The sequence below is a fragment of the Trachinotus anak genome, unplaced genomic scaffold (genome assembly GCF_046630095.1).
Source record: "Trachinotus anak isolate AG129_WGS33_773 ecotype Australia unplaced genomic scaffold, CSIRO_AGI_Tana_v1 ptg000021l, whole genome shotgun sequence".
Classification (NCBI taxonomy): Eukaryota; Metazoa; Chordata; class Actinopteri; order Carangiformes; family Carangidae; genus Trachinotus; species Trachinotus anak.
This window is the reverse complement of record NW_027273872.1, coordinates 23,140,197-23,166,926: the sequence shown is the minus strand read 5'-3', so window position 1 is coordinate 23,166,926 and position 26,730 is coordinate 23,140,197. Positions and strand designations below refer to the sequence as shown.

General features: G+C 40.1%; 1 protein-coding gene across 3 annotated transcripts in view; it reads left to right on the top strand.

Annotated features, from left to right (window-relative positions):
• Positions 1 to 26,730, top strand: part of il1rapl2 (interleukin 1 receptor accessory protein-like 2) — a 412,851-nt gene that overhangs the window by 283,233 nt on the left and 102,888 nt on the right. For all 3 annotated transcript variants that reach the window (XM_071457949.1, XM_071457947.1, XM_071457948.1), the window contains exons 5-6: positions 3,572 to 3,758; positions 3,845 to 3,998. In XM_071457949.1, coding sequence (XP_071314050.1) covers positions 3,572 to 3,758; positions 3,845 to 3,998 — 341 coding nt within the window. The remainder of the gene's footprint in view (positions 1 to 3,571; positions 3,759 to 3,844; positions 3,999 to 26,730) is intronic.

The following is a 26,730-nucleotide window of genomic DNA, read 5'->3' as shown; positions in this document are numbered from 1 at the left end:
TAAGATAAAGCTGCTTCAGTTCAGTTCATCTCAGTTCACTGTTACTGTCATAAATGTGTAGAACAATATCATCAAAGCAACAAGATAAGAGAACATTTTAACATAAAATCTTTCACCGCTTGTGAAATTGATTTTCTGTCAGAGTCTTTGCAAGGAAGGACCTAGATTTCTTTCAATTCAGATTTTTCATCACCAGTATTGATAGTGCATGTGGTAGTTTAACACGTGACACGTGATTCATATGTGTCATACATAATCACCCACCAGTACACAGAATGATTTACATACTTACAAGCAGAGGTGAGTAGGTCTGACATCTCGACTATGAATCCAGAGTCAAGTCCTGAGTGTCTAAAATAGTAGGTATGTATCAGAAGTAAAAGATTGTTTTTGGTACATGAGGACAGCAGAAATACAGCACTCACCTATCATCAGTGTAATACAAGTAATGCAGTATGTTGTCATGTCTACCGTGTTAGCAAGCAGATTTTTCCTATTTACACATCTAGCAGACACAGAGCAACATCAGTGTTTATTTAGAGTCAGGTCTCTGGGTACCTTATGAATTGAAGTCAAATGTTCACTCTTCTTTAAGCTTTGTTTTTGGTCTCCACCATCCCCTGAGAAAAATAACTGGCTTTTTAGCTGCTAAATCCTCCACGATGTTCACCGGCTAGCTGCTAACTTATCTTTGTTAACCCTGTCTGCAATTTGATTTTTGTTAATAAATATAAAAAGAATAAATAAATTAAAAACAAAAACACACACACAACTATTCCTTTAGGGAATATCTAGAGATGGTTAACAGACACATGCTCATTCTTAGGTAGTGCCTACATGAAAGCTAGCTCAAAGTAACAGTAACACTATAGCCACATTAACAGTCCATAGTAAGTTACATTACGTTAATGTTAGCTTGCCTTTTCATAATCTCAGTATCATGGCTTGCATGTTGATAAAAACTGTGATACATTTTATTACAGTTTTAGCTTAGTTTTTATTTTAATTACATTTTTTTAATAGAAAAAGGAACATCAACAAATACTTCAAAAAAAAGGCTGGCTGATGTGCATGAGAGAGAGAGAGAGAGAGCGAGAGAGAGAGCAGTATAAAGGTAACTGAATCACTGGAGGAGAAAACAAGATGCTGCAGGCTGCAGATGGATTGATGAGGAGGAGAGACACTGAGGGATGGATGGATAAAAGGCTTTCCAGGACTCTAGTTCAATGCTCAGTGGTCTTGGTTAGGTCAATGACTAAAAAAAATATCCCAGTGTCCCCTAGAACATACACACAAACACACACACACATACACACACAGATACACACATACACAGCATTGATGGGATAAGTGGTTTAGATCCACTTAGATGAGAGGTTGTGGTTAGGGGACAATGGATGAGTCCTGTGTGCGTGTGTGTGTGCGTGTGTGTGCGTGTGTGTGTGTGTGTGCGTGTGTGTGTGTGTGTGAGCGTGTGTGAGCATGTGCATGGGTGAGAGAGAAAGAAAGAGAGATCAATGTGGTCCTTTGTGTCTGGAGGTGAACTTGGGAAAACACACACAGCAAGACCTACACAAGCAATTACAATCACCTTGAGGAGACATCACATCACACACATCATAAGAAACTTTCAAGTCTGTTCTTTTTGTTTCATTAGATAATTCAGTAACATCATAACAGCAGGATGTAGTGTGATATCTTGCTAGTACTGGGTGCTCTGGCCTCCCACATAACACCAATTCAAATAACAACGTACTATATTTTAACACAGCCCACAGAGCCCACAGTTCTGTCTTATAGGTTGTTACCTCAGCTCAGTCCTTGCACCTGAACCAAGGAGGAGCTGCACCTTAATTGTAGCAGGTTGGCAATCAGGTAGGCTCTATGACAGGGTTGAGTATCTACAGTAATGTGGCATAAAAACAACAATTTAATCTATTATTTCTTTAATTAACATTAATTACGTTTGTGGCCACCGCTGTACACTGGCTATTGACATATTATCACCTAATACAGTTATTATGTTTAAGTATGTGACGGAACCTATGTCCTGTTTGCCAGCTAGTTGCTAACTTTGTCAGTCTGTTGTTTGGTCCTGTGCTGGTGGATTACAGTGGAAAGAGGTTAAGGGGGGGAGTTAAAGTCAAACCAGAACAGTTGTGCAACATGAACCCAAAATGAAGAACTTAAAGGTGCTAAAAGGCTCTTTGTGTTCGTCTTCTGAGAACCCCTTACTACAGTGGCCCTGAGAGCTCAGCACACTGCAACTTAAGAAAACACATGTAAATCATCAGTTTGACAACATATGTGCTGTAAATACTCAAAACACCACCAAATACAACTACGGTGGCCTAGACAGGTCAACACAGTGCAGAAACCACAACACAAATATAAAAGCCTTAACATGAATGCAAATTAAGCCACAACGGAGGTGAGCAGCAGTTTGTCTACTATTATTATAACAATAAAATTGAAAAGGTATGACATGAAAATATAAATACATTGAAAAACATTGATCGTTTGTGACAGTCACATAGTGACACGTAGCGACATTTAGCAATAATGTTTCATTCACTTCTCAAACTGCTTGTTACTCTCCAGCAGTTTTCCAACGTATGTGAATGTCGACAAACACTGTGTGTCAGTCACATATTCATAACTCTTGTCATGATTTGCCTATACTATGCAATTTGGTCACCATTTTCAATAATACATTTGTTGTATCAGTCAGGATGAGTGGTAAGTTCTTCATAATCATTAATCGTAAAAGTAAGAAATTTAGAGCTTTATTTATTTATTTTTTAATGTCAAATGGACATAAAATTCAACAAAAACTATTAAACTAAAATGTTACTTTAGATCTCTCTAGTTATGACAGTTTGAGCTTTTTCAAAGGATGTGTAAATAATATAATCACTGATGCCTGACAGATAAATAGGATAGAATCATTTTTAATGTTGTTAGTACATAAAATACAAACTAGATAAGAAACCATAAAATTAATACACCGTCCCCATGACATTGTGACTTTCAAGAGTTTAACTTCTCTAAAAATATGTTTTGTTTGTGTGTGTTAGAGGTTGTACAACCCATAATTTCTTCTGGATGCCAACTCCTTCATTGTTGTCAGCGAAACACTGAGATGTCAGAGGGCCTATAATTTCACCAAAATACCCACAACAGCAGCCAGTGGTCTGCCCAATACTTTCCCCATGAAAACAGCTCTTACACTGTTCCACACAGAGTTCCAGTGTCGGACAATTGGAGGAATCACCCGTCTCAATGTTGTCATTCACTCCGGACAGATAAACAAAACGACTCAAAACAAATCCACTCAGAGTCAGCTGAGGTTGCTGGACTAGAAATGCAGACTGCACATACATGTCACTTTTGTGCTCCTGAATAGTTCAGATTCACAAATTGAATTTGAGCTTTTACTGGTGATTTTCCACTTTTTTACGCTCTTCCTCTCCCAGGAACGCTGCATTATTGCAAAGTTTTAAAGTCTGCCACTGTCAATAGAGGAACATGATAAAACATTTTCCACATGTTGTGTTTGTAACCCGTTCAGGAACTCAACATACTGCATGAAAGTGTCCATGTCGATGACGGTGGAGGAGAGCGATGAGGGGAAATGCTTCAGCAGCAAAATCCGCCACCTGGAGAAAGCCGAGATCACCCACAGTAAAATGATCACCTGTCCTGATATAGAAGACTATATGGCTCCATACAAACAGCCACAGATGACCTGGTATAAGGTATGACACACACAGACACACACCTAATACCTATGTCCTCTGTAGACTGTTGTGACTGAATTGATTCTGTGTGTGTCTCCTGTCAGGAGTGTGAGCGGGTTGAATGGAGAAGTTCCATCACTGTGAACACCACACACATCTGGATACCAGAGGTGGAGGAGGGTGACGGGGGAAATTACACCTGTGAGTTACAGTATGGATCGAGACTGGTGCGGCGGACAACACAACTCAAAGTGACAGGTAGGACACAGTGCATTAATGGATGAATGGCCCTATGAAGGAAATCTACATCACACGTAACTGTAGCCTGAGAAATGTTGTGACTGGAGGAAAATGAAATGCTTTTAAAGGATAAATTGTAGAGGTGTTTGCATTAATCTCAGTCAGCAGTTGCTCTGTGGTTTGTGTGACATTTTTCATTCGCTTTGGAAAAAGCATTTTCCAAAGCAGACTGTGAAAACATGCTAGAATTAGCTAATTGTTAGCTTATGATGACTGCATCAACAATCAGATGCAACACATCATTTAATACAAATCTAGAACACGTGTTGTTGTAAAAGTGTAACCTTGTGGTCAGGATTAGAACATGGGAAGTGCTCCGGCCAGCTGCAACAGATCAGCAGACACTGGTATATCTGCAGGCTGCTCACAAAGCAAATGTATGTGAGGATTCAGTGGTGATGAGCTGAAGTCAAACTGATTTAATGGAGTAGAAGTTTATGGATTTTCACTGTTGGTTTTTCCATTGTTGAAGATAGTTGCTGGAGCAGCTGATAGCAGCACAGCACAGACACTGGTCTGGTCTGTTTGAAGTGCACCAGATCTGGTTAGAAAATTTTAAAAGCTCATATATCAAATATTTAAAGGGCATTTAGTGACTATATTTCTAACATGTAACAGTTTCTACAGGAGATCCTGAACATTCAATAGATTTGTCAATAGATTCCTCTTTATGTACATTACAATGTCACCACACGGAATGGCAACTTGTCTATTTCTGCCCTCAATCCAGATTTGTCTGCTTGCTGGATGGATAGATGGTTTGATGAATAGATGAATAAACAAATGAATGAATGAATGAATAGGGTCAGTCAGGACTGGTCAGGAAGTTAGGCATCAATCAGATCTTTCTGATTCTAGGCTTGATGGGATTTATGTGCATAAACCCACTCAGAATGAGTATGTGTAAACTGGCTGCCATCACAGAAACACAGTGGGCTTAACCCATGGCAGAAATATGTTCTCTGCCTGCTTTTAATGTACAGCGGCTCTCTGAGTGACTCCATCCATCATTTTGACAGATCCCTAGACTCAGTGATACATCATTCATCGTTACTACAGCACTTTTAAAGTTTCCTTGAATGCACAAATACAAAACACCCTCAAATAATTGAATGCGTTTACATTCCTGGCACCATTCTATGTGTTTGTATTTGGTCTATTTGTCTTATTCCCACATTAAACATAGATTGTTTCAAGCTCCAGTGACTTTTGACTTAACGTTGACTTGGCAGGAACATCTGCACTTTGCTGTCACAAGTTTAAGCTGACTTCCATCTGCACTTTTGTATTTCACGTGTGTGTATGTGTGCGTGTGTGCGTGTGTGCGTGTGTGTTTGTGTGTTTGTGTGTGTGTGTGCTTGGGGAGGAGCTGCAGTTCCTTTGATTGTGTGCTCATTCCTGCTTGTGTTCTTCTTGTTGTGCCATGTGCAGTATACATGTTGTTGTCTCTGCACAATGACAACATACTGTGCTTATTTTCTATCACACACACACACACACACACTCACACACACACACATGCAGCCTGCCTTTGCACACTGTTTGGCACTTGTGCTCACATCCACACATGCAAACAAACTGAGTGATCTTCTAGTCTAACATAATATGATGAGCCATGATAAGCAGCACAGACTGAGAGTGGATACGGCTTCAACAGTTTCCTTTTACTGCTCCATATTTCTTCCACTTTGAATCCCAGAACCAAAGTCAGGACCCTTTTCATCTTGCTGCCGTAGTTCACATGTGCAGCTACCTCTTGTTCGTCTCTACGTCTTGTTCAGTTGAGTTGATATGAGCAGCAATCGCTTCATTTGTCAGGGAATTATTCAGTCCCACATTTTCTGGCTTCCCTTCAACAAGTGCTCATGTGGAGGGAGATAAGAGTGGAAAGAGGATATCTCAGCAGTTCATATACACTACATGTTCTCACTATGCATTTATTGTGTTTCTACTGTAAAGGAAATAGTTCCTCTGTTGAGCTGTCTCACTGGGACATCTCTCGGGTTGGACCTAAAGCACAACTTAACCCTGTGATCAGATAGGATTATTTTTCTCCTGCGGATCTTTACTGTGTTGGATTAAAGAGAGAAACAGCTCAAAGGGTAGAAAGAGTGTTCGAACATACAATGTTAAAAAATGTTAAACATTAAAATGAAATGAAATTAATTAATTAATTAATTTCAGCTTTTTGGTCTGTTGTCCAGAATCCCAATGAATCATATTAAGGACATCCAGTAAAGATAAAATAATATATGTGCTGGGGTGGTTCACTGTTGCCTTCTGTTTGGTGAAACATAATAAAGGATGAATTTTTACTTTTAATAAAATGCATCTTTATTGTTTTTTGTTTTTTTTTACATTGACCTTTTCAAGCACAATACTGTTGATATACTGTATATGAAAAAGAAGTGCGGAACTTCAAACTTAATAACACCACGGTCAAAAGATCACACCCTGGCAATGAAAGCTGGTAAATTAGATGTAAAGGGACAGTGAGATTCATTGCTGCTGTCATCCTCTTCCTCGGAGGATTTGAATTTTTATTTGTGTTGTGCTGTTTTAATCCCAGGGAGATATGTAAATCTGTTCACAGAGATGTAGCATGGCATCAGTCTGAATTTACCGGTGAATTGTGAGGTTTGCTAATTGTGATTCTCAGTCGTTTTCTCATGGGGCAAAAAGTCTGACCATTATAATGAGACCATATACATCAGTTTGATTGTTCTGACTATAAACTATGGCTTAAAGGCCCCGTTCAAACATCGCTTCGGTGATCTGATCACAGTTGGACAGCTCTACATGCATCACTTCACACCTGGTATTAAAATGTGTCTCCACATGTGTCTACAGTGACCTCTCTCAGGTATTTAGGATTTCTGGACCCAAATGCAGAAACAAGTCCAAAGCAGAGCTGGTGCATTTTACAGATTTAAAAACACAAAAGTCTTACTGGGAGGTGAAACTGAATCCAAATCAGGGGTGTAAAGAATCCAAAGCCCAAAATCAGAGGCAAAAAAACTCAGGAACAAACACAGGAGCTTGAGGAGACACTGTGGAACATAGCAGGAGCAAATACAGATGAACTGACAATGACTGAGGGAAAGACTGAGGCTGCAGTCGCAAAGTCAAAACTAATTTCCTTCCTGAATCACTTTTCCTCGACCTCGCCTGAACGTGAGGTCAAGGAAAAATATGAAGGAGAGTTCATTTTGAAATAAGACAACATAAAAGCACAGCGAGTTGAGCTATTAAAATAATAATTCAATTAAAATTAGTAACTGACTCGGGACCAGAGGAAATAATATTCAGACGTAAGTAGACTGAATAGAATTTTGACTTTTTAAAGTAAAGAAAAAGATTTTTTGGTGCACTGAGCAGGTTTTGAAATGACAGTGATGTATTATGATGATGCTAAAGATGATATACTTGTTCTTCACGATGATTCCAGGATTTGAAGGAGAAGAATTTCGTGTTTCTGGAATTGGGTGCTCAGCCAGTCACACAGGGGATTTCCATAAATTTTGGACCATTTCACAAACGTAAAACAGGTGCTCTGTTGTTTCTACATTTACGTTGTTCTGTAATTGTAAAACTACAATCGTTCGTCATTTTAAATGTTACTGCAGTAAGGAATTGTCAGACGGCTTTTTCTGCTTTCCTTTTGTAAAGAAAGGTCCAGTGTTTCCTATTCTAAAGGGGATAATATAGGAAGCCTTGAAGCTCCTTTCTTTATCACTTAGAGAATTCAACCAGCTCTTATCATTGCTGCTGCTTAGATATTTCATTTCACTCAGTTAGGAACCTTCCTAAGAGAAAAAGACTTAAATACACAAAGGAGGCAGGGATGATAGGACACGGGTGAAACACGGGCGGGGCAGACAATGACAACGGAGGGAAACTGGACAAAGACAGAAGGACCATGAGACACACAAGGGGAACAAATACAAAGGAAAACAAGAAATCAACAAAAATCCAAACCTAAAGTCTCATCAGATCGTCCTTTCAGGGGCAGACCATAATAACCAATTGAGATCGGATCTTGCTTCTTCTACGTATATGCAAATAAACAATAATGCATTGTTGTTTTAACCTGTCTGACAGACGGGTCCATCGTCAATATGTTTGTGTGTGAGAGAGAGAGAGAGAGTGAACGAGTCATTGCTCTGCAATGAAGTAAGGTTTCATCCATTTGAAATAGTAAAATATTTTCAGTTCATTATGAAACTGTGTTGGGACAAACCAGGACAGACCAGGTCCTTCACTGTGACCTAGGACACATTTGTGTTCCTGCTGCTAAAAGAACGTGGCCACATGTGGAACAGCAGATGCCTCCTCAATGCATCTTGGGTGCGTTCACACCGGTACTTATCATGTACACGTGTTCACCCGATCAGCTGAGGTAATACCAGGTCTGAACGGGGCCACAATCACAAAATATTGTGTGTGTAGATGCTACGCCGACAAAATGCTGTGAGGTCAATTTATTTCATCCTGTTCAGGAAGCCAGGATATCAGTTTGAATCTTATTACTCTCTCTGCTCTGTTTTTGCCCACATTCAGATCTGTGACTCCTCCTGTCAACCTCGTTTCTCTCCATTCTACAAACAGAGAGCTTAAGGCCGTTCCAGATCCGATCCTCATGACCCACAACAAGATTTGTGTAACTGTGAACATGCACAAATATGTGTGTGTGTATCTGTGCATCTTTGACTGCTGACTAAAAGCAAAAGATTCACTTCAGCATTTTTAGTAGCAACGTTTGCTGTTGTAAAGGATCCATCTCTCTCACATGGTGGAATCAGGGATTTCTTTGATTTCGTCTCGGTATCTCCAGCAGCACGCTTCCAACCATGAATAAACGGTGAAACCAGCCCCCAAGATATCTGTCAGTGTGTGCCAGGCATTGGCTAAACATCTCTGTCCTTGATCCTGTAGTTAGGTCTGTGTCTCTTGGCAGAGGGCTTTATCGCTGTGCTTTCAACATTAAATGGAGATTAAAGCAAAGACACAGACAGAGCCTGCAGATCAGCTGTTGGCTATGATGTTGATTCCAGCAAAACACACTTATCTGAAAAGAAGTACTGGAAATAGACCCAAAGTTAACTGACATCGAGGAAAAACCTGCAGTAAGGAGGATGTGTCCTAAATGTTACACTCTGGATGTTCTTCATCCAAAGCCTCTTACTGTTACTGTTACTTTTTAAACAGCCAGCTTTTAATTAACTGCTGCACCTGAGGGAAGTGTACACTTTGTTAGACTGGGTAATCTCTTGTCTTTACAATGCTGCTCACTTTGAAGCCTTGGGACATCCTTGGGTCTAGACTCTAGACCTGTTGTGTAACATTTGAGCTTACTTTAATTTAACAGTTTCTGCTCGCTACCTTGATACTTAACATTGGAATTAATGTGCCAAAAAAAAACAGGTTTGAAATACAAATTCTTCCATGGCCTTGAGTCCAATTCTACAAGGAACAAATTTGAAATAAAATAGAACAGAAATGGTAGAAAAATGGTAGAAAAGGGTTGTGCAAAGAAGGAGAGTAGTTTAATAAGTGGTAGAAAAGGCGTCCCAGTAGAGTGATATGATATAGATTTAGCTTTACCATTTGCTCAGTAAAGAATTACTTACAGCCAGGTCACAGAAAATGCACAACAAGCATCAGCAGTAACTCAGCCAATGAACATTTTTTTTCCTCAATAAAACCAATGTAGAGTTGCATGGTGAAGAAAAGGCGTGGAAAAGGAAATGTGCAGCAACACAATGCAATCAAAAGAACAGCAGTCAAACCTCAAAGAGTGAAAAGCAATACTGTAGACATGATTCAAATACTGTATGGTTTGTTTTATGTATTAATTAAAGGATGTTAACTAAATCTGATTGAACATTTCATTCACAGGATTCATATATGTCATTTCCATCTCAGCCAAGTGTTATAAAATTTGTTTGATATTTCAAGATTTTTCTGGTCTTTCCAAGTTTTTTTTTAATTTTTTTATTCTCAAACTGAAAACATTAGAGCATTAAAGCACTAAAACAGGTGAATGGAGGCCCACCTATTGTGTGGGAACCATAAATGTCTGTATTGGATTTGTTGCCAATCTGTCCAAAGTGTCTGCACCAAAGTGGCAGTCCAATTCATTGAACCCCACCGCTGGCAAAAATCATTGCAGTTAATGTGTTGCTTTCAGCCCATTCATTTCAGCAGACCCAAGCCACGACTGTGTTTCAGACGGGTGTAATTGCAAGTGTTTTCATAAACAAATCACAGCAGAATATTTCATGAGGAGAGGCTCACAGTGGTAGTTTTATGAGACCTTACCCACCTTATTCAGCTGGTCTTAAATGAACCTCTAACGACTGCTGTTATTGTAATTAACTGTTCTACGATGCTGTGTTCCTGCCTGCTGCTGTTTTGTCCCTGAGTGGTTCTTCCTCTGTGTGTGTGTTTGTGTGTGTTCATCAACATGCAGATGTTAGTAATGCTGTGTGATCTGTCTAGTGATCACAGAGAGCAGTCATATAGTATTACAGCTGTAGCCTGGGGGAGGAGGCGGGTGAGACACGCAAATACTTAGGCAAACATAAACAGATGAAGAGCACACACAGTCCGGCGGGTAGAACACATCTGATTGGGTCAGTGCAGTGGTAACTCAGGGTCGGTGACGGGAGAGAGAAACAGAGAGGAAGAGCATCAGGAAATAGAAAGACAGACACAGGAAACTGGAAAGATTGAGACAGATGAGTAAAAGAGGTAAAGGTAGAAAAAGGAAGAAATGAGGAAGGAAACAAGAACCTGGCTTTTGTAAGCTTACATTTCCTAGATAAAAATTACATAACCCAAGTATCACACTTAAGTCAAAACATGATGTTTGAGCTGGTTATTTTAGCTGACCTTTAACCTTTGAATTATTTTCTTGTATTCATAAGTCAGGTTACATAGAATGAACAAGGAGCAACTTCAAAATAATGAAACAAGATACAAACTGAGTAAATATCAGAACAAATCAGACAAAACAGCAAAACTTCTGGTGTGATATGTTGTTTTTATTTCTCAAATTTCACAGTTCAGCAACAGGGAGAAATCATGATGAAATATAAATAACATAGATGTAAATGGATAGATAAATATACTGATTAAAGAAAAAGAGAGATGTAGATGTAGAGATGTAGAAAAAGAGAGATGTAATATTCAAGCTAGTTTATGAAACATTCATGTGGATTCTGAAGATGTTTGCTGGATAATTTTATTTGAAATTATTTTAATTTAATAATGCTTCTTCACTGTGCTACTGTAGCTACATAATATAAATGAATATAACATATTTATGTAATGTAAAAAATATTTTTTCAAATAATGGAAAAGATTAAGTAAAGTCAAAGTGCAAACATTGTTAATTTAAATGGAAAAATTGAGACAAGTAAAAATAAAACCCTCCATTAAGCCGGGAGTGTTTTCTACATCTCCACCCTGATTTTCACCATTATCCAAGGAATAAATGTTGTTCAGTGAAATGATCAAATGATAGTTTTTATCAAAGGGAGTTTGTGCAGACAGAGGGAGAGTGAGAGGCAGACAGACTGAACTCTCTAATCTTGTTTTTATATCCATCATGTCCCACAGTGAAGAGCTCCACCAGCCCTGAGCTGCCTTCAGGAGCAATCTGCTATCTCCTGCACCACAACTCTGTGTGTGTGTGCAAACTCACAAGCCTGTACATACAAACAGGGGAGCGGGTGTATTGTGATGTATCTGACACTGAGTGTGTGCTCATGTCTGTATAATGGAAATCAGAGTGTGCCCATAGCTGAGACTGTCCTGTAAAAAACAAGCCCATAGGTCATCTGTGCAGCAGCTTATTGTGACCCATGGTCACGTTTTGTTGTTAGGTGACATCACAAAATCTGCATTAGGGAGAGGGGGTTGGGGTGGGTGAAAGGGTCAAGAAAACACCCACCACTGCTCTCCTGTGTGAATATGACACAGGCAGTGTTAGATTCTCATGTAAAAGTAGTACTTGGTTGTTTCTTTTATCCATGACCGTTCAGCGAAGTTAGCCATGTTGTTATGCGTCCACGCTGGCGACAGCCAGAGCCGGAGGCATTGTGTTTATGGGTTGTCCATACAGATTCGTCCCATTCTTGGAGACACAATATCTCAGAAACGCCTTGAGGGAGGTTCCTCAAATTTGACCAAAATATCCACTTGGACTCAAGGATTTTGTGATTACACTTTGATGCTCGGAGGTCAAAGGTCAAGGTCATGGTGACCTCACAAAACAAGGTTTTGGGCTTGTGAACGCAATATCTCCATAACGCCTTGAGGGAATTTCTTCATACGCTGTTGATTTAAAATAAATATTGGCCATAAAGAGGCTTCATGTTTTTATTGGCGGCACCACAGCTGAGAGACTGACATGCCACTCCAGACAGACTTTTGGACACAGCCATAGTCAAATTAGCAGGATATTTCTAAACACCTTTGAGGGCAGGCAGAGCTTTTGACTGTGTTTGAAAGGTTAAATGTAAAACTTTTAATCCTAATTTAAAAATGCACTTAATAACAGGTGGATGGAAACATACGGATGCTCGCATTACTGACAGTGGTTATAAAGGTGCATTGAGAGTGATTGCTAAATTGGAATAACAACAAACCTTTTGTGCATCTTCTGTTTATATGACACAAGCAGCCAATGTACCAACAGTACAGACCAGGTGCAGGCGTTACGAGCTTCACACTAGCTTTTTCAGCACACTTCCAGCGTGCCTTAACTCACGCAATACTTTAATTCATGCTGTTCCATGCTATGAATTCTGTTCAGCTCCACGTATGTGTTTTCATTGACCTGGGATGCCCTTTATAAAAGTCATGGACACACCTTTACATTGTGCTTTGCAGCTTAGCAGACAGTTCTGTGCTTCCTGTGCTACGCTAACTTTCTGAGCTAATCCAGTTAGAATTCATTTTCCAGATTTGCTGTAGGTGACATCATCGTCTATTCTTTTGCTTCTGCATATTTGTTTCAACCAGGTCTCCCTCCCTCTCTCTGTCTCTCTCTCTCTCTCTCTCTCTCTCTGTCTTGTCCTCACTCTCTTTCCATCCGTTGCCATTTTTCAAAAAAGTCTCATCCATATTTCAGAGGCATTTCAAAGTAAAATGTGTGTTAGCAAAGTACACAGCATTCAGGCTAAATGTAACACTGCTGAGGATGTGTGTGTATTTGTGTGTGTATGTGTCTGTGTGTGAGAGACAGACAGGGAGAGGGAGACAGACAGACACACAGAGAGACTCACAAAGAGACAGGCAGAGAGACAATGAAGGAGAGGCGATGCAAAATGTTTGCAACCTCATTGGAATAATGTTAAGCCTAATGCAACATTACTCCCCCTGCATGACAGCTTCCTCCTCCCATACACACACACACACACACACGCACACACACACACACACACACACAAACACACAAACACACACACTCTCTCTCTCTCTCTCTCTCTCTCTCTCTAGGACACAGGACGCATTAAAAGATTCTTTGTCTTTCTCTTCCAACCCGCTCTGTCTACATCTGTTACTGTCTCCCGCTATTATTTTCCTTGTTCCTCCCTCTGTCTCTTGTCTTCTCTCCCTCTTTCCTTCTTTCCCTCCTTGTCTTCCTCTCACTCTTTCATTTTCCCTCCACCCCTTTCTTTTCTTTCTTTCAGTGTTGCATTATTCTTCTCTTCATGTCTCCTGTACTTTTGCTCTTCCTTTCTCCTGTTCCATCTATCCCTCTCTCTTTCACAATTCGACACACTGTAGTGCGTGTGTGTGTGTGTGTGTGTTTGTGCATGTGTTAAGGGCCTGTGGCCTAGTTAGAGACTCACCTCCTAATTCATTGTGAAATTGGCTCTGTTCTCCAAAGACAGAGGGACTCGATGAGGTTACTACACTCCCTCTCTCTCTCTCTCTCTCTCTCTCTCTCTCTCTCTCTCTTCCTATTAACATGTATTTGCAACTTAAATAGAAAGCGAGGCAGAGAGATGACGGGAGTCAGAGGGGAAAGAGACAAATAACACCGAGGGCAGAATATTCCACTGTTGTTTTGTGGTGTTTGAAAGGGAGAATTCATTTATCTAAAAACTGGAGCTCAGGGATTATTCACTGTAACATTTAAAAGATGCATGATGCCAGTTTTAGCATTCATTGCATCCCCAAACCAATTCATGGCAACTGGGCTCAGGGCACAGTTGTATCTCTAAAAAGGTCATGGCATCGAGGTGCCAGGAGTTTTCTTCAGCCGGCAGTGATGCACATAACCGAATGCTGGAATGTTCGGGCAAATCAAATCTCTTTGCTCAAACTCCAAGACGATACTTTAACTGTTTTCTTTTTCAAAAATGAAGAGTTTCTTGAGTGTAATCTCAAAAGGCCCGAGAGACTTGTCAAAGTTAAACTTTAATTCAGATTTATCTTTAAAACTATGGTAAGTTTTAGAGGAGCTCTTTGTAAGTTTTGCTTTTGCTGCATAACCAGTTTTAGCATAGTTTAGTTTACAGTCTAGAAGAGTTCAGCATTGAACTTCATTCCTTTACTCACCAACAGCTGTCTCCAGAGGTGGAAAGCAATGCCAGCGTTAACTCTTGTCTCTATCACATCTTTTCTTCTACTGAAGTTAGCATGCTAACCAGCTAGCCCCAACCGTCTTGTCACTTTACAATAGCAACTCTTATCTGCCCTGAAGAAGTAGTATTGCTCAGAGGGCATATTATCACGTCTTGTCTTGTAAATGCAACAATGGCTTTTCAAGCGACCACCACCACCTGTTCACAGCAAGAAACCACATTCGGCAGCAGAGAAAACTTACAAATAGCCTCCTAAAAGACGCTTCCGCTCTTCCTCCCATAACAAAATAGCGAATTCTCAGATATCTTTGGAAAATATCTTTGAAAAATACTTATTTCAGACAATTTTTGTTTTAGAAAGTTATCAAAGAATATATATATTCTTCATAGATGAGTTCAACACGGTCTTTAGTGAACTTGTGACTGGTTCAAAGCAAGCATGTGGATGCTAGAGAAATAGTTGTAAGATAGATTTATTGAATGTTTGCCATCAGAGGTGCACTTGTGATGATCATTGGTTTTGATGATAAAATACATCTGAATATGAGCGAAACTGCGAGAATTGTGTGAAAATTCACAACTAACGTGCAAAGCTGTTCATAGTTCAGTTTTAGAGATAAAATGGTTTTCTTAAATGCTGTACACCCTGCTTTGGTTTGACAGCATACAGGGAGAGGGAGGTACAGGCAGGTATAGAGGTAGAAATACCAAGATAGTTGTAAATCACTATATTTTAGGATCCTGTTCTTTATTTTGCAGTCTTTTAGTTGAATGCCTTATAGCATAGAGACATTATTATATTGTTACAAACAACTATTCCAAAGCAATTCCATAACTTTAATCTTCTTAATAATTGTTTTCTCCAATAAATTGACAGAATTGAACTAAGAATTAAGTTTTTCTAGATGAGTTTTCCCCCTGTGGTTATGATTGCTCTCTCCCAGAAGCAAATGTTGAAGTAGAGTGACATTGTTGTAGCTATAACCTTGTAAGGAGGAGGCTGAGGTGGATGATAGGTTGTAGAAAGTGTTTTACTTTGAAACCACAGACAAATGATGTCATCCCATCAATAGGGCAGTGAAGTCAGAAAATGCTTGTATAGGTTGTTTGCTTGCTTATATAGGAAGACAGTGACAAACAACGTATTTTGTTGTTCAGGGATGAAAATATGTGGTTGTGGTAATGTTTTTTTCATGTAATGTGGGCTGTTTGATTTGACATGCCCCATTTCCCACAGGTATCAAGGTGGTAAAGGACAAACTTATACTGAAAAGCAGGCAATTACTGTACTCCAGTGTAGCTAGATTGTCCAGCAGGCTCTCCAAAGTGAATGACAACATACATCATTTGTAACTACACAGTAGTGTATTTGTCTCTCAATTTCCTCCTTTGTCACTGAAATGCAAACATTTGTTTTAGGGTATTTTCTGAAATTACTGATGCTCTCGTTTTTCTTGTGATGACAGTCATAGATGGTCCCTGTGCAGTGGCGATCCTAGACTCTGGGGGGGGGCCCAGGCAAAGAAGCCTGTTGAAGACGCAGTAGCACATTGTCCTATTCATGTTGCAAATGTCCTCAAAATGACCTCAGTAATAAGCCCATAATGATGCAATTATGCTTCCAGTGGTAAAACCATCACATTCCTTTGGTGGATAAAGGCATTCTGCTGTTAAGATGGTAAACACCATTACTAAAACCAGCAATGAAGCATTTGTCAGCACTGTCTTTAGAATGATTGTAATAGATATTACAGAGGAAAAGAGGCAGGTAAAACTAAAAGTGAACCTTTTAAGTAGAAAATACTGTGTTACATTTTGTACCACACCACTTGTTTGTCCGCTGGAGGTCTGGATACAGGGACATAACGGGGGAACATAAACTGTAAGGCATTAGTCACTCAGAGCAGCCCATCTCTTTAGCAGTTCACTCAACCAGAGGCCACTCTGAAAAAATCCTCAAAATACATTAACAAGACTAAGTCTGAGAAAAATCAAACTGTTAGAATCATAAACCTAATTACTGGACAGACTGAATTTTTTTTTACCAGATGATGCCACACAATAAAAAGTCAAGGAATTACCAAAGTTCACAAAAGATGTTGATGTTTACCCTGTATTACTCAGTAATCCATCTAACAGCTCTCAGGACATTTCCCTAAACACCAAAACTGTGAACTCTTAAACTGAAATGTCAAGCTCATGGTGGCACAAGAGGAGAAGTCAGGGATCAGAAAAATCACTAGGATTCATCGTGTGGGCTGCAAAAATATTTGTACAGAATTTGATGGTAATCCATCCAGTAGCTGTGAAGACATTTCAATAAATACCTAAACTAAAGTGCCAGCTTCATGGTGGTATCAGAAGAAAATCATATCATGTAATAGTTATTGAGATATTTTAATCAGGACCAAAGTGGTGGACCTACTGACAGACTGACATTTCCATAACTACAGCCATGCTGCTGGTAACTAGAGACCATCGTATGACAGGATCACACAGCAGCGACGCCCGCCAACATGTTGACGTTCTGATTTTAGGCTGTAAATAAAGATGGATGCAGCCTCCATGACGTCACCCACAGGTTTCTGAAGAGAAGTTTTGAAGCTCAGAGTGAGCTGCTCCTCCATCGCCATCTTGGCAGTGCCTGATTCCACCTAACTCCTGGCTAATCCAAAAATGAGCAAAGGGGAAATTAGCTATAGAGAAGGAAACTGTTTTTTGGACCAGCTGTAACCATGTTTATCTCCACTGTAATGTTGGACATTTTAACATGGGAGTCCATGAGGATTGATTCACTTTTTGGATTCAGTCTCAAGTGGATATTCAAGGAACTGCAGTTTTTGGCACTTCAGTATTGCCGCTTGGTTCCTCTATGGTAGTTCCTGCTACACTGGGTCTCTCAAGGATCACATTTTGAAATGATCACACACACACACACACACACACACACACTCAGATTCGCAGGGTGAAAATAAAACCAGCTCTGCTGTCATCTCAGGTAAAAACTAAAATCACTGGTTTCCCTGGAGTCAAAGAGAAGGAGAATCTGTGCTCTCATCAGAAGACTGGAGGTCATGTCTCTGGACGGGCAGACCAGTTATTATCCATCAGCAAGACACTGAACCTCTGTTGTTCCTTGATTCTGACCTTTGGACTCTATGTGAAGGGAGAGGAGTGTTAATCAGCCAAGTTCATCCCCAGTGAAATCACTGCAAATATTTCAACCCAATGAATAAAATGTTGAAATGTCATTTACACTCACGTTATATCACCAATAAAAGGAAAAGAAAATAATGAAATGCTTAGGGTAGCAATGACTGAATATTTAAGATAGCACATTTTACTCTAAGGCTATAGCATCAAATACATTAAATTTTTAGAACAACCTATTTATTAATTAAAGATTACCAGGGTGGGAATGATTCAGCAGCACATGAGAACATTAAGCATCATGGAGACACCAGGAACCTGTCAGAGAGAGAAGCAGGTTTTGTCGGGGTAATCTTCAGTGTGTTAGGATACTTTTGTATGAACACCAGACAAACACAACACCTCAGCAGTATGACAGGCACTTCCTCTCTATGGTGGATGAGCTGAAATACAAGTCACCTTGGTTCAGGACGATGATGTCGGTCAGCTTGGTTTGAGCAGATACAGACAGCACCCAGGGGACATATATTTTTGTTTTAGATATGTGAATGTATTCTTATTGGCTTTTGTTATTTTAGTGTATATGCAAACTTGTGTCATAATGGGTGTGTGTGTGTGTGTGTGTGTGTGTGTGTGTGTGTGTGTGTGTGTGTCTGTGTCTGTGTGTGTGTGTGTGTGTGTGTGTGTGTGTGTGTGTGTGTGTGTGTGTGTGTGTGCGTGTGTGTGTGTGTGTGTGTGTATTTGGTTGAGGTGACTTGATACCCTTTGTTTTCTTTCACTTGAAACATGATTCAACCACTGGTCTGGAAAATAAGAGGTTCATTATGTACATGCATTCTCTCTCTCTCTCTCTCTCGCTCTCTCTCTCTCTCTCTCTCTCTCTCTCTCTCTCTCTCTCTCTCTCTCTCTCTCTCTCCCCCTCTCCCCCGCACACACACACACACATTTAATTTGTCCGTTGGTGTTGAAGAAGGGCACAAACACATGTTTTTCACCTACACACACACACACACACACACACACAGTTGCTCAAAAGACCATCAGTGTTAACTTTCCCTCCTTGCTTCTCTCTCACAGTCGCAGACACACACACACACAGAAAACCCAGTGGTCAAGTTAATTGCATTAGACAACCTTAAGATGCAGACCCCTCTGTCTCTCACACATCGATACCTCTGACAGAGAGGCAAGCAAAGAAAAACAAGCGAAAGAGCAAAACAAGAAGAAAACACCAATGAAAAAATACGAAAAACAAGTTGAGGAGGAGAAAAAGTGGAGCGATTATGTAAATCGGTTTATACCAGGTTAGCCACACTGAGACATTAATAACAAACTTTGTTTACTCTGGGAGACTTTGACAAACTTTATCCATGGCATTATTATCTGTGGTCTGCAGAGAACAGGATATTTCATCATCTGTTTCCTCCGTTTCTCAGAGAAAACCAATATGCAGAGAATAAAATTAGTTTACCAGGCAGAGCTCTTTCACACCATCTACCACACTTAAAACTGTTTGATAAATGATCTAAAAATAAGTTTAGGGAAGTATTCTTATAGGTTGGATCCGCTTTCACTTTTTACAGATTTTTTTTCTTTTTATCACGCAGTGACTGGTTTGGGGGAAAATGTCAACTTTAACTAAAGTAAATAAATAAAGGCATTATTCCACAGTTTATCAGCACATTGAATCAAATCTTTTACAACCCTTCATCACAGGGTGAAGGTGCCACAGAGCATCATCATCCCTTTACTTCAGCGACCGTTACCAGCACAGAGTTTCATTATTCTGCAGCCTGCACCGCACACTCAATAAAAAACACAACTCAAACATTAACCACAATACAGTCTGTAGGTCATCAGCCTGCTCGTTCTGACTTCAGCAATGTTCTGCTTTCTTACAAAGTGAGAAGACTGAAATCACTCTCACGCCTGTTTGTGAGAGTTACAATATCTAACGTTTCCACATTAAAATTTCTAAAAATGACTAGGCCTAGCAATTCTCAAACCTAGAGAATGATGTGATTTTAAACATGGCAACCATTTTATTATCAGAGAAAAAAAAGCCGAGCAAATGTTAAAGTGGCCTGTCTTGTCCAAGGTAAGAAATACAAAGTCTGTGAACACCTCTTAATTTCACATGTTGACAAAGTTGTACAGTAATTCTTTTGTTTCCAGCTGCAACAGCACGTGGCTGGTATTGTTTTCACCTTCATAGTGTAACCTGAAGAACTACTGACAAGGGTCCTAATGCCAACATGTTGACAGGCGTTGCTGCTGCCGTGATCCCATCACAAGATGGTCTCTAGTTTAATCTGTTCTGCCTTTACTGTATGTACGTATGTGTTATGTGCTGTAACTATTTCTTGATGCACAACGACCTGGTGCAGCTTCCCGTGGTCTTGTCATCACAATACAGTGGACGAAGGTTGAGTACGAGTTTGCTAAGACAGAGAAAAAGGTTAAACTTGTGCTAACAGACAGATCTGACAACTGGGAGAAGCTACACATATGTTCCAAACCTGCAGTACTTGGACAGATAAACTACTGTTCCTGTAAAACTAACAGGTTGAGCTGATATATATTTGCAGCAAAAATAAACATTTTCCAATCAAAATCTACAGAAACACAAACTCCTTTAAACACACAGATGGGCGACAAATTCAAATTAAAAATCTGAAAAATGAGTGGAGAAACAGGATGACAATGCCTCCATCCAGAGGGCATGAAGGGTCACTGAATGGTTTGATGAGAATGGAAATGATGTGACTCATATGATCCAGCGCTCTCCACCACCATCATCAAACGACAAACATCTTTTGGAAGAGTGGTTCACCCCTCCAGTAGAGTTCAGAGACTTGTTGAATCAGTGCCAAGGACCACTGAAGTTGATCCATTATTTGTTACCTCTCTGTATATTTCAGTAAATACTAGAAAACAGAACATTTCTGGATAATATTTTGAACAACACAGTGCAGGGAGCTCCTCGCAGCATTTCTTATAAATGGAACTGAAATATTGAACAGATAAAAATAATTAACTAACCCCAAAGGTGTTTTCCTGTGAAGAAAAAAAAAAGAGTAAAAAGAAAAAACAAAGTACAAGAATAAACAAAGTACAAAAAGATAAAACAGAAAACTTGATTTTAATTTGAATTCCCCTCTCCAAGGCCCAATAGTTATCTTTCACTGAGACAAAGTGTATTAGGGGACTTGAGCAGAAGAGATAAGTGACTGATTTAAAAGCCATTGTTTTCACCCCCAACTAATGAAATCTTTTAACACTTTAGCTCTTTATTCAACAGAGTTTTTCACTGGCTGTTTTTCTGCTCGTATGCTACACTGAACTTAACAAGATCAGGGATTTTCAGTGCAGTAACGTTATCCCACAAATAGCATTAAACTGGGTATTGTCATCACAGACGTGGATCATAATAACCTCAGTGATGCATCTCTCTGTCTGTACAATGTTAACTGGCTGTTTCCTCATGATGTATGACCACTGTGATGATGCTGCAGGCAGGTCACTGAGCCTGACTACAGTAGCCTCTCAGAGAGAAGCAGAGCCAAAGCAGTTTGATCTTTATTTATTTATTTCATTGGAAATCAAATGAGACAAAATAACAATCACAATAATCAGCAACATATGTAAAATCAGATCCAATTATCACCCATTCTGAAAATCAGCTGACCCCTGCTTTAGGGTTATTAGTAGGTTTTTTTGTTTGACTTTGGACAGAGCAGGCTAATGTCTTCCTGCTGACTCAAGTTTTCATGCTAAACTAGACTAACCACCCCCTGAAAAAAACAACTATACATATTTCTCAAAATGTTGAGCTATTCACATATTTTAAAGTGCATTACTTTCTTATCAACCATATTTATTCCAGTTATGTTTTTATCTATGTAAATGCATAGAAATGACCATTAAAGAAAATCTGAATCTGAATCTATTCCTTTAAAACCTGATCAAACCTCAGGATTGTGATCATCAGAAAGAGAAGAAGAAGAAGAACCCTAAAAAGAGGAGTTAAGTGTTACCAGGTGGCTTTGTGTTCACAACCCATGAATGTCCATGAAAACAGGCTCAGAGTGAGTTAATTGGTCAGTAGTCTCTCTGACTGCTGACTCTATAGCCGTGTGACTGATCCCTTACTGACACAGGAGTTTGGAAGTGCGAGTAAGAGGCTGTGAGCTCTCATCCAGCTGTTGTCCACGGAGCTCAGAGAGTGAGAGAGCAGCAGCACGGAGGTCTTCTGTAGCGCTGATACTTTGACATTTCACAGCAGAAACAGGCGTTAACAGTAATTGCTGCTGAATCTCATTCAGGTTCCAGCTCTCTACCATAGCTTACCGGGGCACCAACATGAAACAGAGCTAATGTTAACGTTAGTTCAACCTTTGATTTTCCTGATGTGAAAAGTCAAAACGTCTACCGTGAAATAAGCCATCCTCTGCCTCCTCTCAGGGCCTGAATGGGCAGAGCAGAGAATGGGAACACTATATCCTCATCCAATAAAATTATATGAATACTCATAAGAAGTGATGGTATGCCATAATGATTAACAGCACTGGATAAAACCCAAAAGCACTGTTTTATGAAGCAAGTATTTTACCCAAGTATCATAATAAAGCAAATATTCTGATGTCAGATCCATAACAATGATTCAAAGGCTTTTTTTCTGAAATCCTTCATCCACATCCCAGAGAGAATCTTTGATATGAAGAAGAAGTGGAGGGAGATTAAACTGCTTCCTTCAGTAAAGACGTATCACCGCTGAGCTACAGCAGGTTTTACTCAGTTTTATTCACGTTTCATGCTCCTCATTGGCTTTTAAATGGCCATCAAACGCTCCTTACTTTTCTGTATTGTTTTATCCACTGCCTCTCTCTTTAACCATCCTCTTTATCCCTAGCATCTATCCTACCCTTTTTCTCTCCCTCCTTTCATTACTCCCCTCTTTCTCTTCTCCATCTCTTCACTCCTGTCTTCTTTTTTTCTTCCTCTGTCCTTCCTCCTATGTTGCCTTTTATATCCTTTTTTTCCATCATCACGATGCATCTGCCTTTTTTTCTTATTTTGAAATTTGCAGCTAAGTGTGTCAATGCTGAGGAAAAAGAAGAAAAATCAGAAATATAACAAAAGGATTTTACGTTTGGCTGAGGTGGAAAGGTTGAGTGTGGATAAAAGTGAAATGTGACAAAGTGCAATGGAAACAGACTTGGTGAATAAATCATGACACACATGAAGCATGTGACGTAAACACCCACTGAAGCTTCTGCTCCACTGAAGAGAAAAGAATTGCGGCAGAAGTAAGCATCAGATGTGTGTGGGCTGATGTTGCAGAAGACTGTAACATCTCTCAGTCAGGACATGAAACAAACAGTGATGCCATCGTGTTTTCTACATATTTTCCACCTCTTTTGATTGCATCTTTTTCTGCAGTGGTTTAATGCCACCAACTAACTGTTTATCTCAATGCACCGATTGGAATTTTTCTTCTATTTTCTGTAAATTCATTTGTAATTTTTGCTAAACTTGGACGGAAACTTTATTATAATGTAACTGCAAGTCAGAGAATACAAGCTTGTGTGGATATGATACACACGAAGGGTCAGGAAAAACTCTCAATTCATGTACTTCCATAGTCACGCTTGGTATTTTGAGCACACAGTGTATTCACATTGACAAGTGTGGCAACATGTAGTGCACTACAGGAACCAGGATGGTGCCCTCATAATGGTCAAAACAGTGAGCACAAAGGGGGCAACCCGTTAGCTGAGTGGTTAGGGCACATACCACCACATGAGTGTAAATGCTCTAAACAGGGGGGTCAATGGGTCAGGTCCTGGCTGCATGTCACTCCCCTTCTCTGTGTCACACTTCACTGTCTGATCAAATAATAAAGGCATAAAATGGCCAAAAAAATATTTGAAAAAGAACAAAAACACTGAGTGAAAAACGATGTACACTTCTCACCCCTCAACAGTGGCCATCTTGGCTACGTAGCAGAAGGAGAGTGACCCACCAATGTATTTTCAAACTTGTGAACAGTGCCAGAAGAAGGAGGATGCATCGGCAGTTTCATTTCCATGTCTCATGACAGACAGGAAAGTAAAACGTTTGATGTTAGTCATGTGGGCAAAGCAATTTTAACACTGCCATGTTAAAATTCACACACCCCACCAGTGACTATAGCTACTGTGTGCACAGTGTACTACATGTGAGTGTGCTATGTGCACAGTGTACTACATGAGTGTACTGTGTGCACAGTGTACTACATATGACTGTACTATGTTCACAGTGTACTACATATGAGTGTACTGTGTGTACAGTGTACTACATGTGAGTGTACTGGCTGAAGTATCTGATTGAGACACAGCAATTGTGATTTATAGCTGCAAAAATGCCAACCTTTACCTTTCTAGTGTAGTCTGTGTGTGTTTGTATTGTGTCTGATGATTCTGTGCTTTTTCTGCTGACACACACATACACGTGTAGCTCTCCCCCTCCCTCTCAGAAAATGCACTCTCACTAACTCATTTAATTTTGTCACCATAATTACAAGTCACTGAGCAGATAATAATTCAATTATCTGATTATTGAAGTGTTTTCTCGCGTTTAATTCCTGCTCAAAAGTGTGTTTGTCTGTTATTAACACTCAATTGAATCACAGCAGTTTTTTAACCATTACCCAATAAGCAGCTACAGTGGAGCAATCATGGGTGAAGTGCTTTGCTCAAGAGCATTGAAACAGAAGTCGGTGACACAGGATCACTGTGTTATTTTCTCTGTGTTTGAAAGCAGCAGAGGAGGAGCAGGAAAAGATGAAGTGTGATGGGAAAGTTAAGAAAAGAAAATAACAATAGAAGCAGGTGCCGAAAAAAGAGACAGATAAATACAGATGGGGAAGATGAGTGGTAATAGAGCAACAAAATGTATTATGAAGCGTGTCAGTGTAACCTTTTAGCGACCTGAATCTCTCTTGTGTGCTACATAATCTGACTGAGAGTAATTTGTATCTCTTGTTACAGGGGAGGGAGGACAGGGGAATCTTTCCGAGAAGGTTATTTCCGCTACGGCCAGACAAATTCATCATGTAGTCTCTGCCACGTTCTTAAGTGTGTGGGTTGCATTTCTCTTGTCTTACTGTGTGTGTGATTGTCTGCATCAGGCCTGATTTGGCCAGATGGTCTGACCTAGAGTGACTTCACTCCTCTCTGCCTCATCCCTCCTCGTGTGAGTCACTCAAATATTTCACCTTTATTTTATTTCACCTGGGCAGTGTTTATTTTTTTATGCTTGTAACTGCCAATAGGATAATTTCACCTGTTTCCACTGCTGCTTCAGTCAAAATAAGATACTTAACTAATATCCCACTTGGATATAGGACATTTTACTTGTAAGAAAAACACAGCATAACATAGACAAAGCTGGACGCATCAGTGATGGTTCAACTTTCTTACAGCCTCTAACCTGGACAGCAGTGGCAGACAGCCCAACAGGAGCACTGGGACAATTCACCTTCACACAACCTTTACTCTAAAAATAAAACAAAAACCTAAAGAGCTGCTCAGCTAGACTTATGCCCTGCATGTGGTGAAGCTGGGGAATTAGTATTTTTGGTTTAGAGTGAAACTTGCTTTGATTTCGTGATGAAATGGTTTTGCTCACCACCTGGCCTCTCCACTACAGCCACAATCAGGTCAAACTCTCCTCTCATTCAGTTGGAAACTCTAAATCTAATGGCTTGAAATGTGCTCATTACAGGTGTTTTGCTCAAACTTCTAGTCATGAACAAATGATGTCATAGTCTTATGCTTCAACATTATTTATCCAGGGGAGCTTTGCTGAAAGCAGTGCACAGCACGTGCTCATGCACACCCTGAGCAACGGGCACACAGATGCAGTGGCCCACCAGGATTTGTCCTGATGGCCAGACCTACTGTGTTCATACTCACAGTTACACACAAAGACTCCTGGAAGCTGCTCTATACCACCACAGTCTCAGCTACTGGTGACTGAGCAGCTCCTCTGGAGTGACTGGGGGGCTGTGGATCTTGCTCAGGGGCACCTCAGCAGTGATAATGAGGGAGGGGCGAGCACTGCTCCTGCTGCTCCAGGGCCGAACCAACAAGCATCCAGCCACTAGCCCACTTCTCTAAGCTTTAGGCCTAGTTTTGTGAGCACACTGACAGGAAATAAACACATTTGATTTCAATGACCTCGTGGCCTGTCCTCTACTGCTGTGCTTTGCAAACTTTTTTCACATCAAGGACCCTGAAACTGACCCAATGAGACCACGGACCCCATCTGATAAGATTTTTTATTTGTGAAGGTTTTTTGATACCAGTTACCAAGGTAGTCATACCTTCTGTCATTGTGTTAGTTATGGATGGAAATATAGTGAAAATAAATGATTCCCTTTTTTGCTGGGGCCCCCGAGGAGCCCCCTCAAGGACCCCTGGGGGTCCCTGGACCCCACTTTGAGAACCACTGCTCTAATGTCACTTCAAGGAAAAATTAGACATTTATTACTATATTGTCATTGTTCTGTTTTCCTTTTTTCCTGACTACCTCTGTAGTGTCTCTCACAGTGCTCTCTACAGCTGTGAGAGAGCACTAACTCTTTTCAGACTTGTAGTCGTATTAAGATCTTTGACAGCCAACCGCAGGCTCACCTGCAGTATTTGACACCTGTGTTGACATGTCACACATATACAATGGAAACTGTCAAAGGTCTCACCTATTATAATCATAATCACGACTATACTTACCCTCAGCTGGAAGCTTTCATTTACAGTAAAAGATCACCATATGAAAGTGGCATTAGACTATTGATATCATATAAACATGACTTCATGACTTGGAGAGCAGCTCAGAGCTTCTGTGTGATTCCCCTTTAAGTACGCTGTGGCAAGTGAAAGGAAATCGGCAGAAGA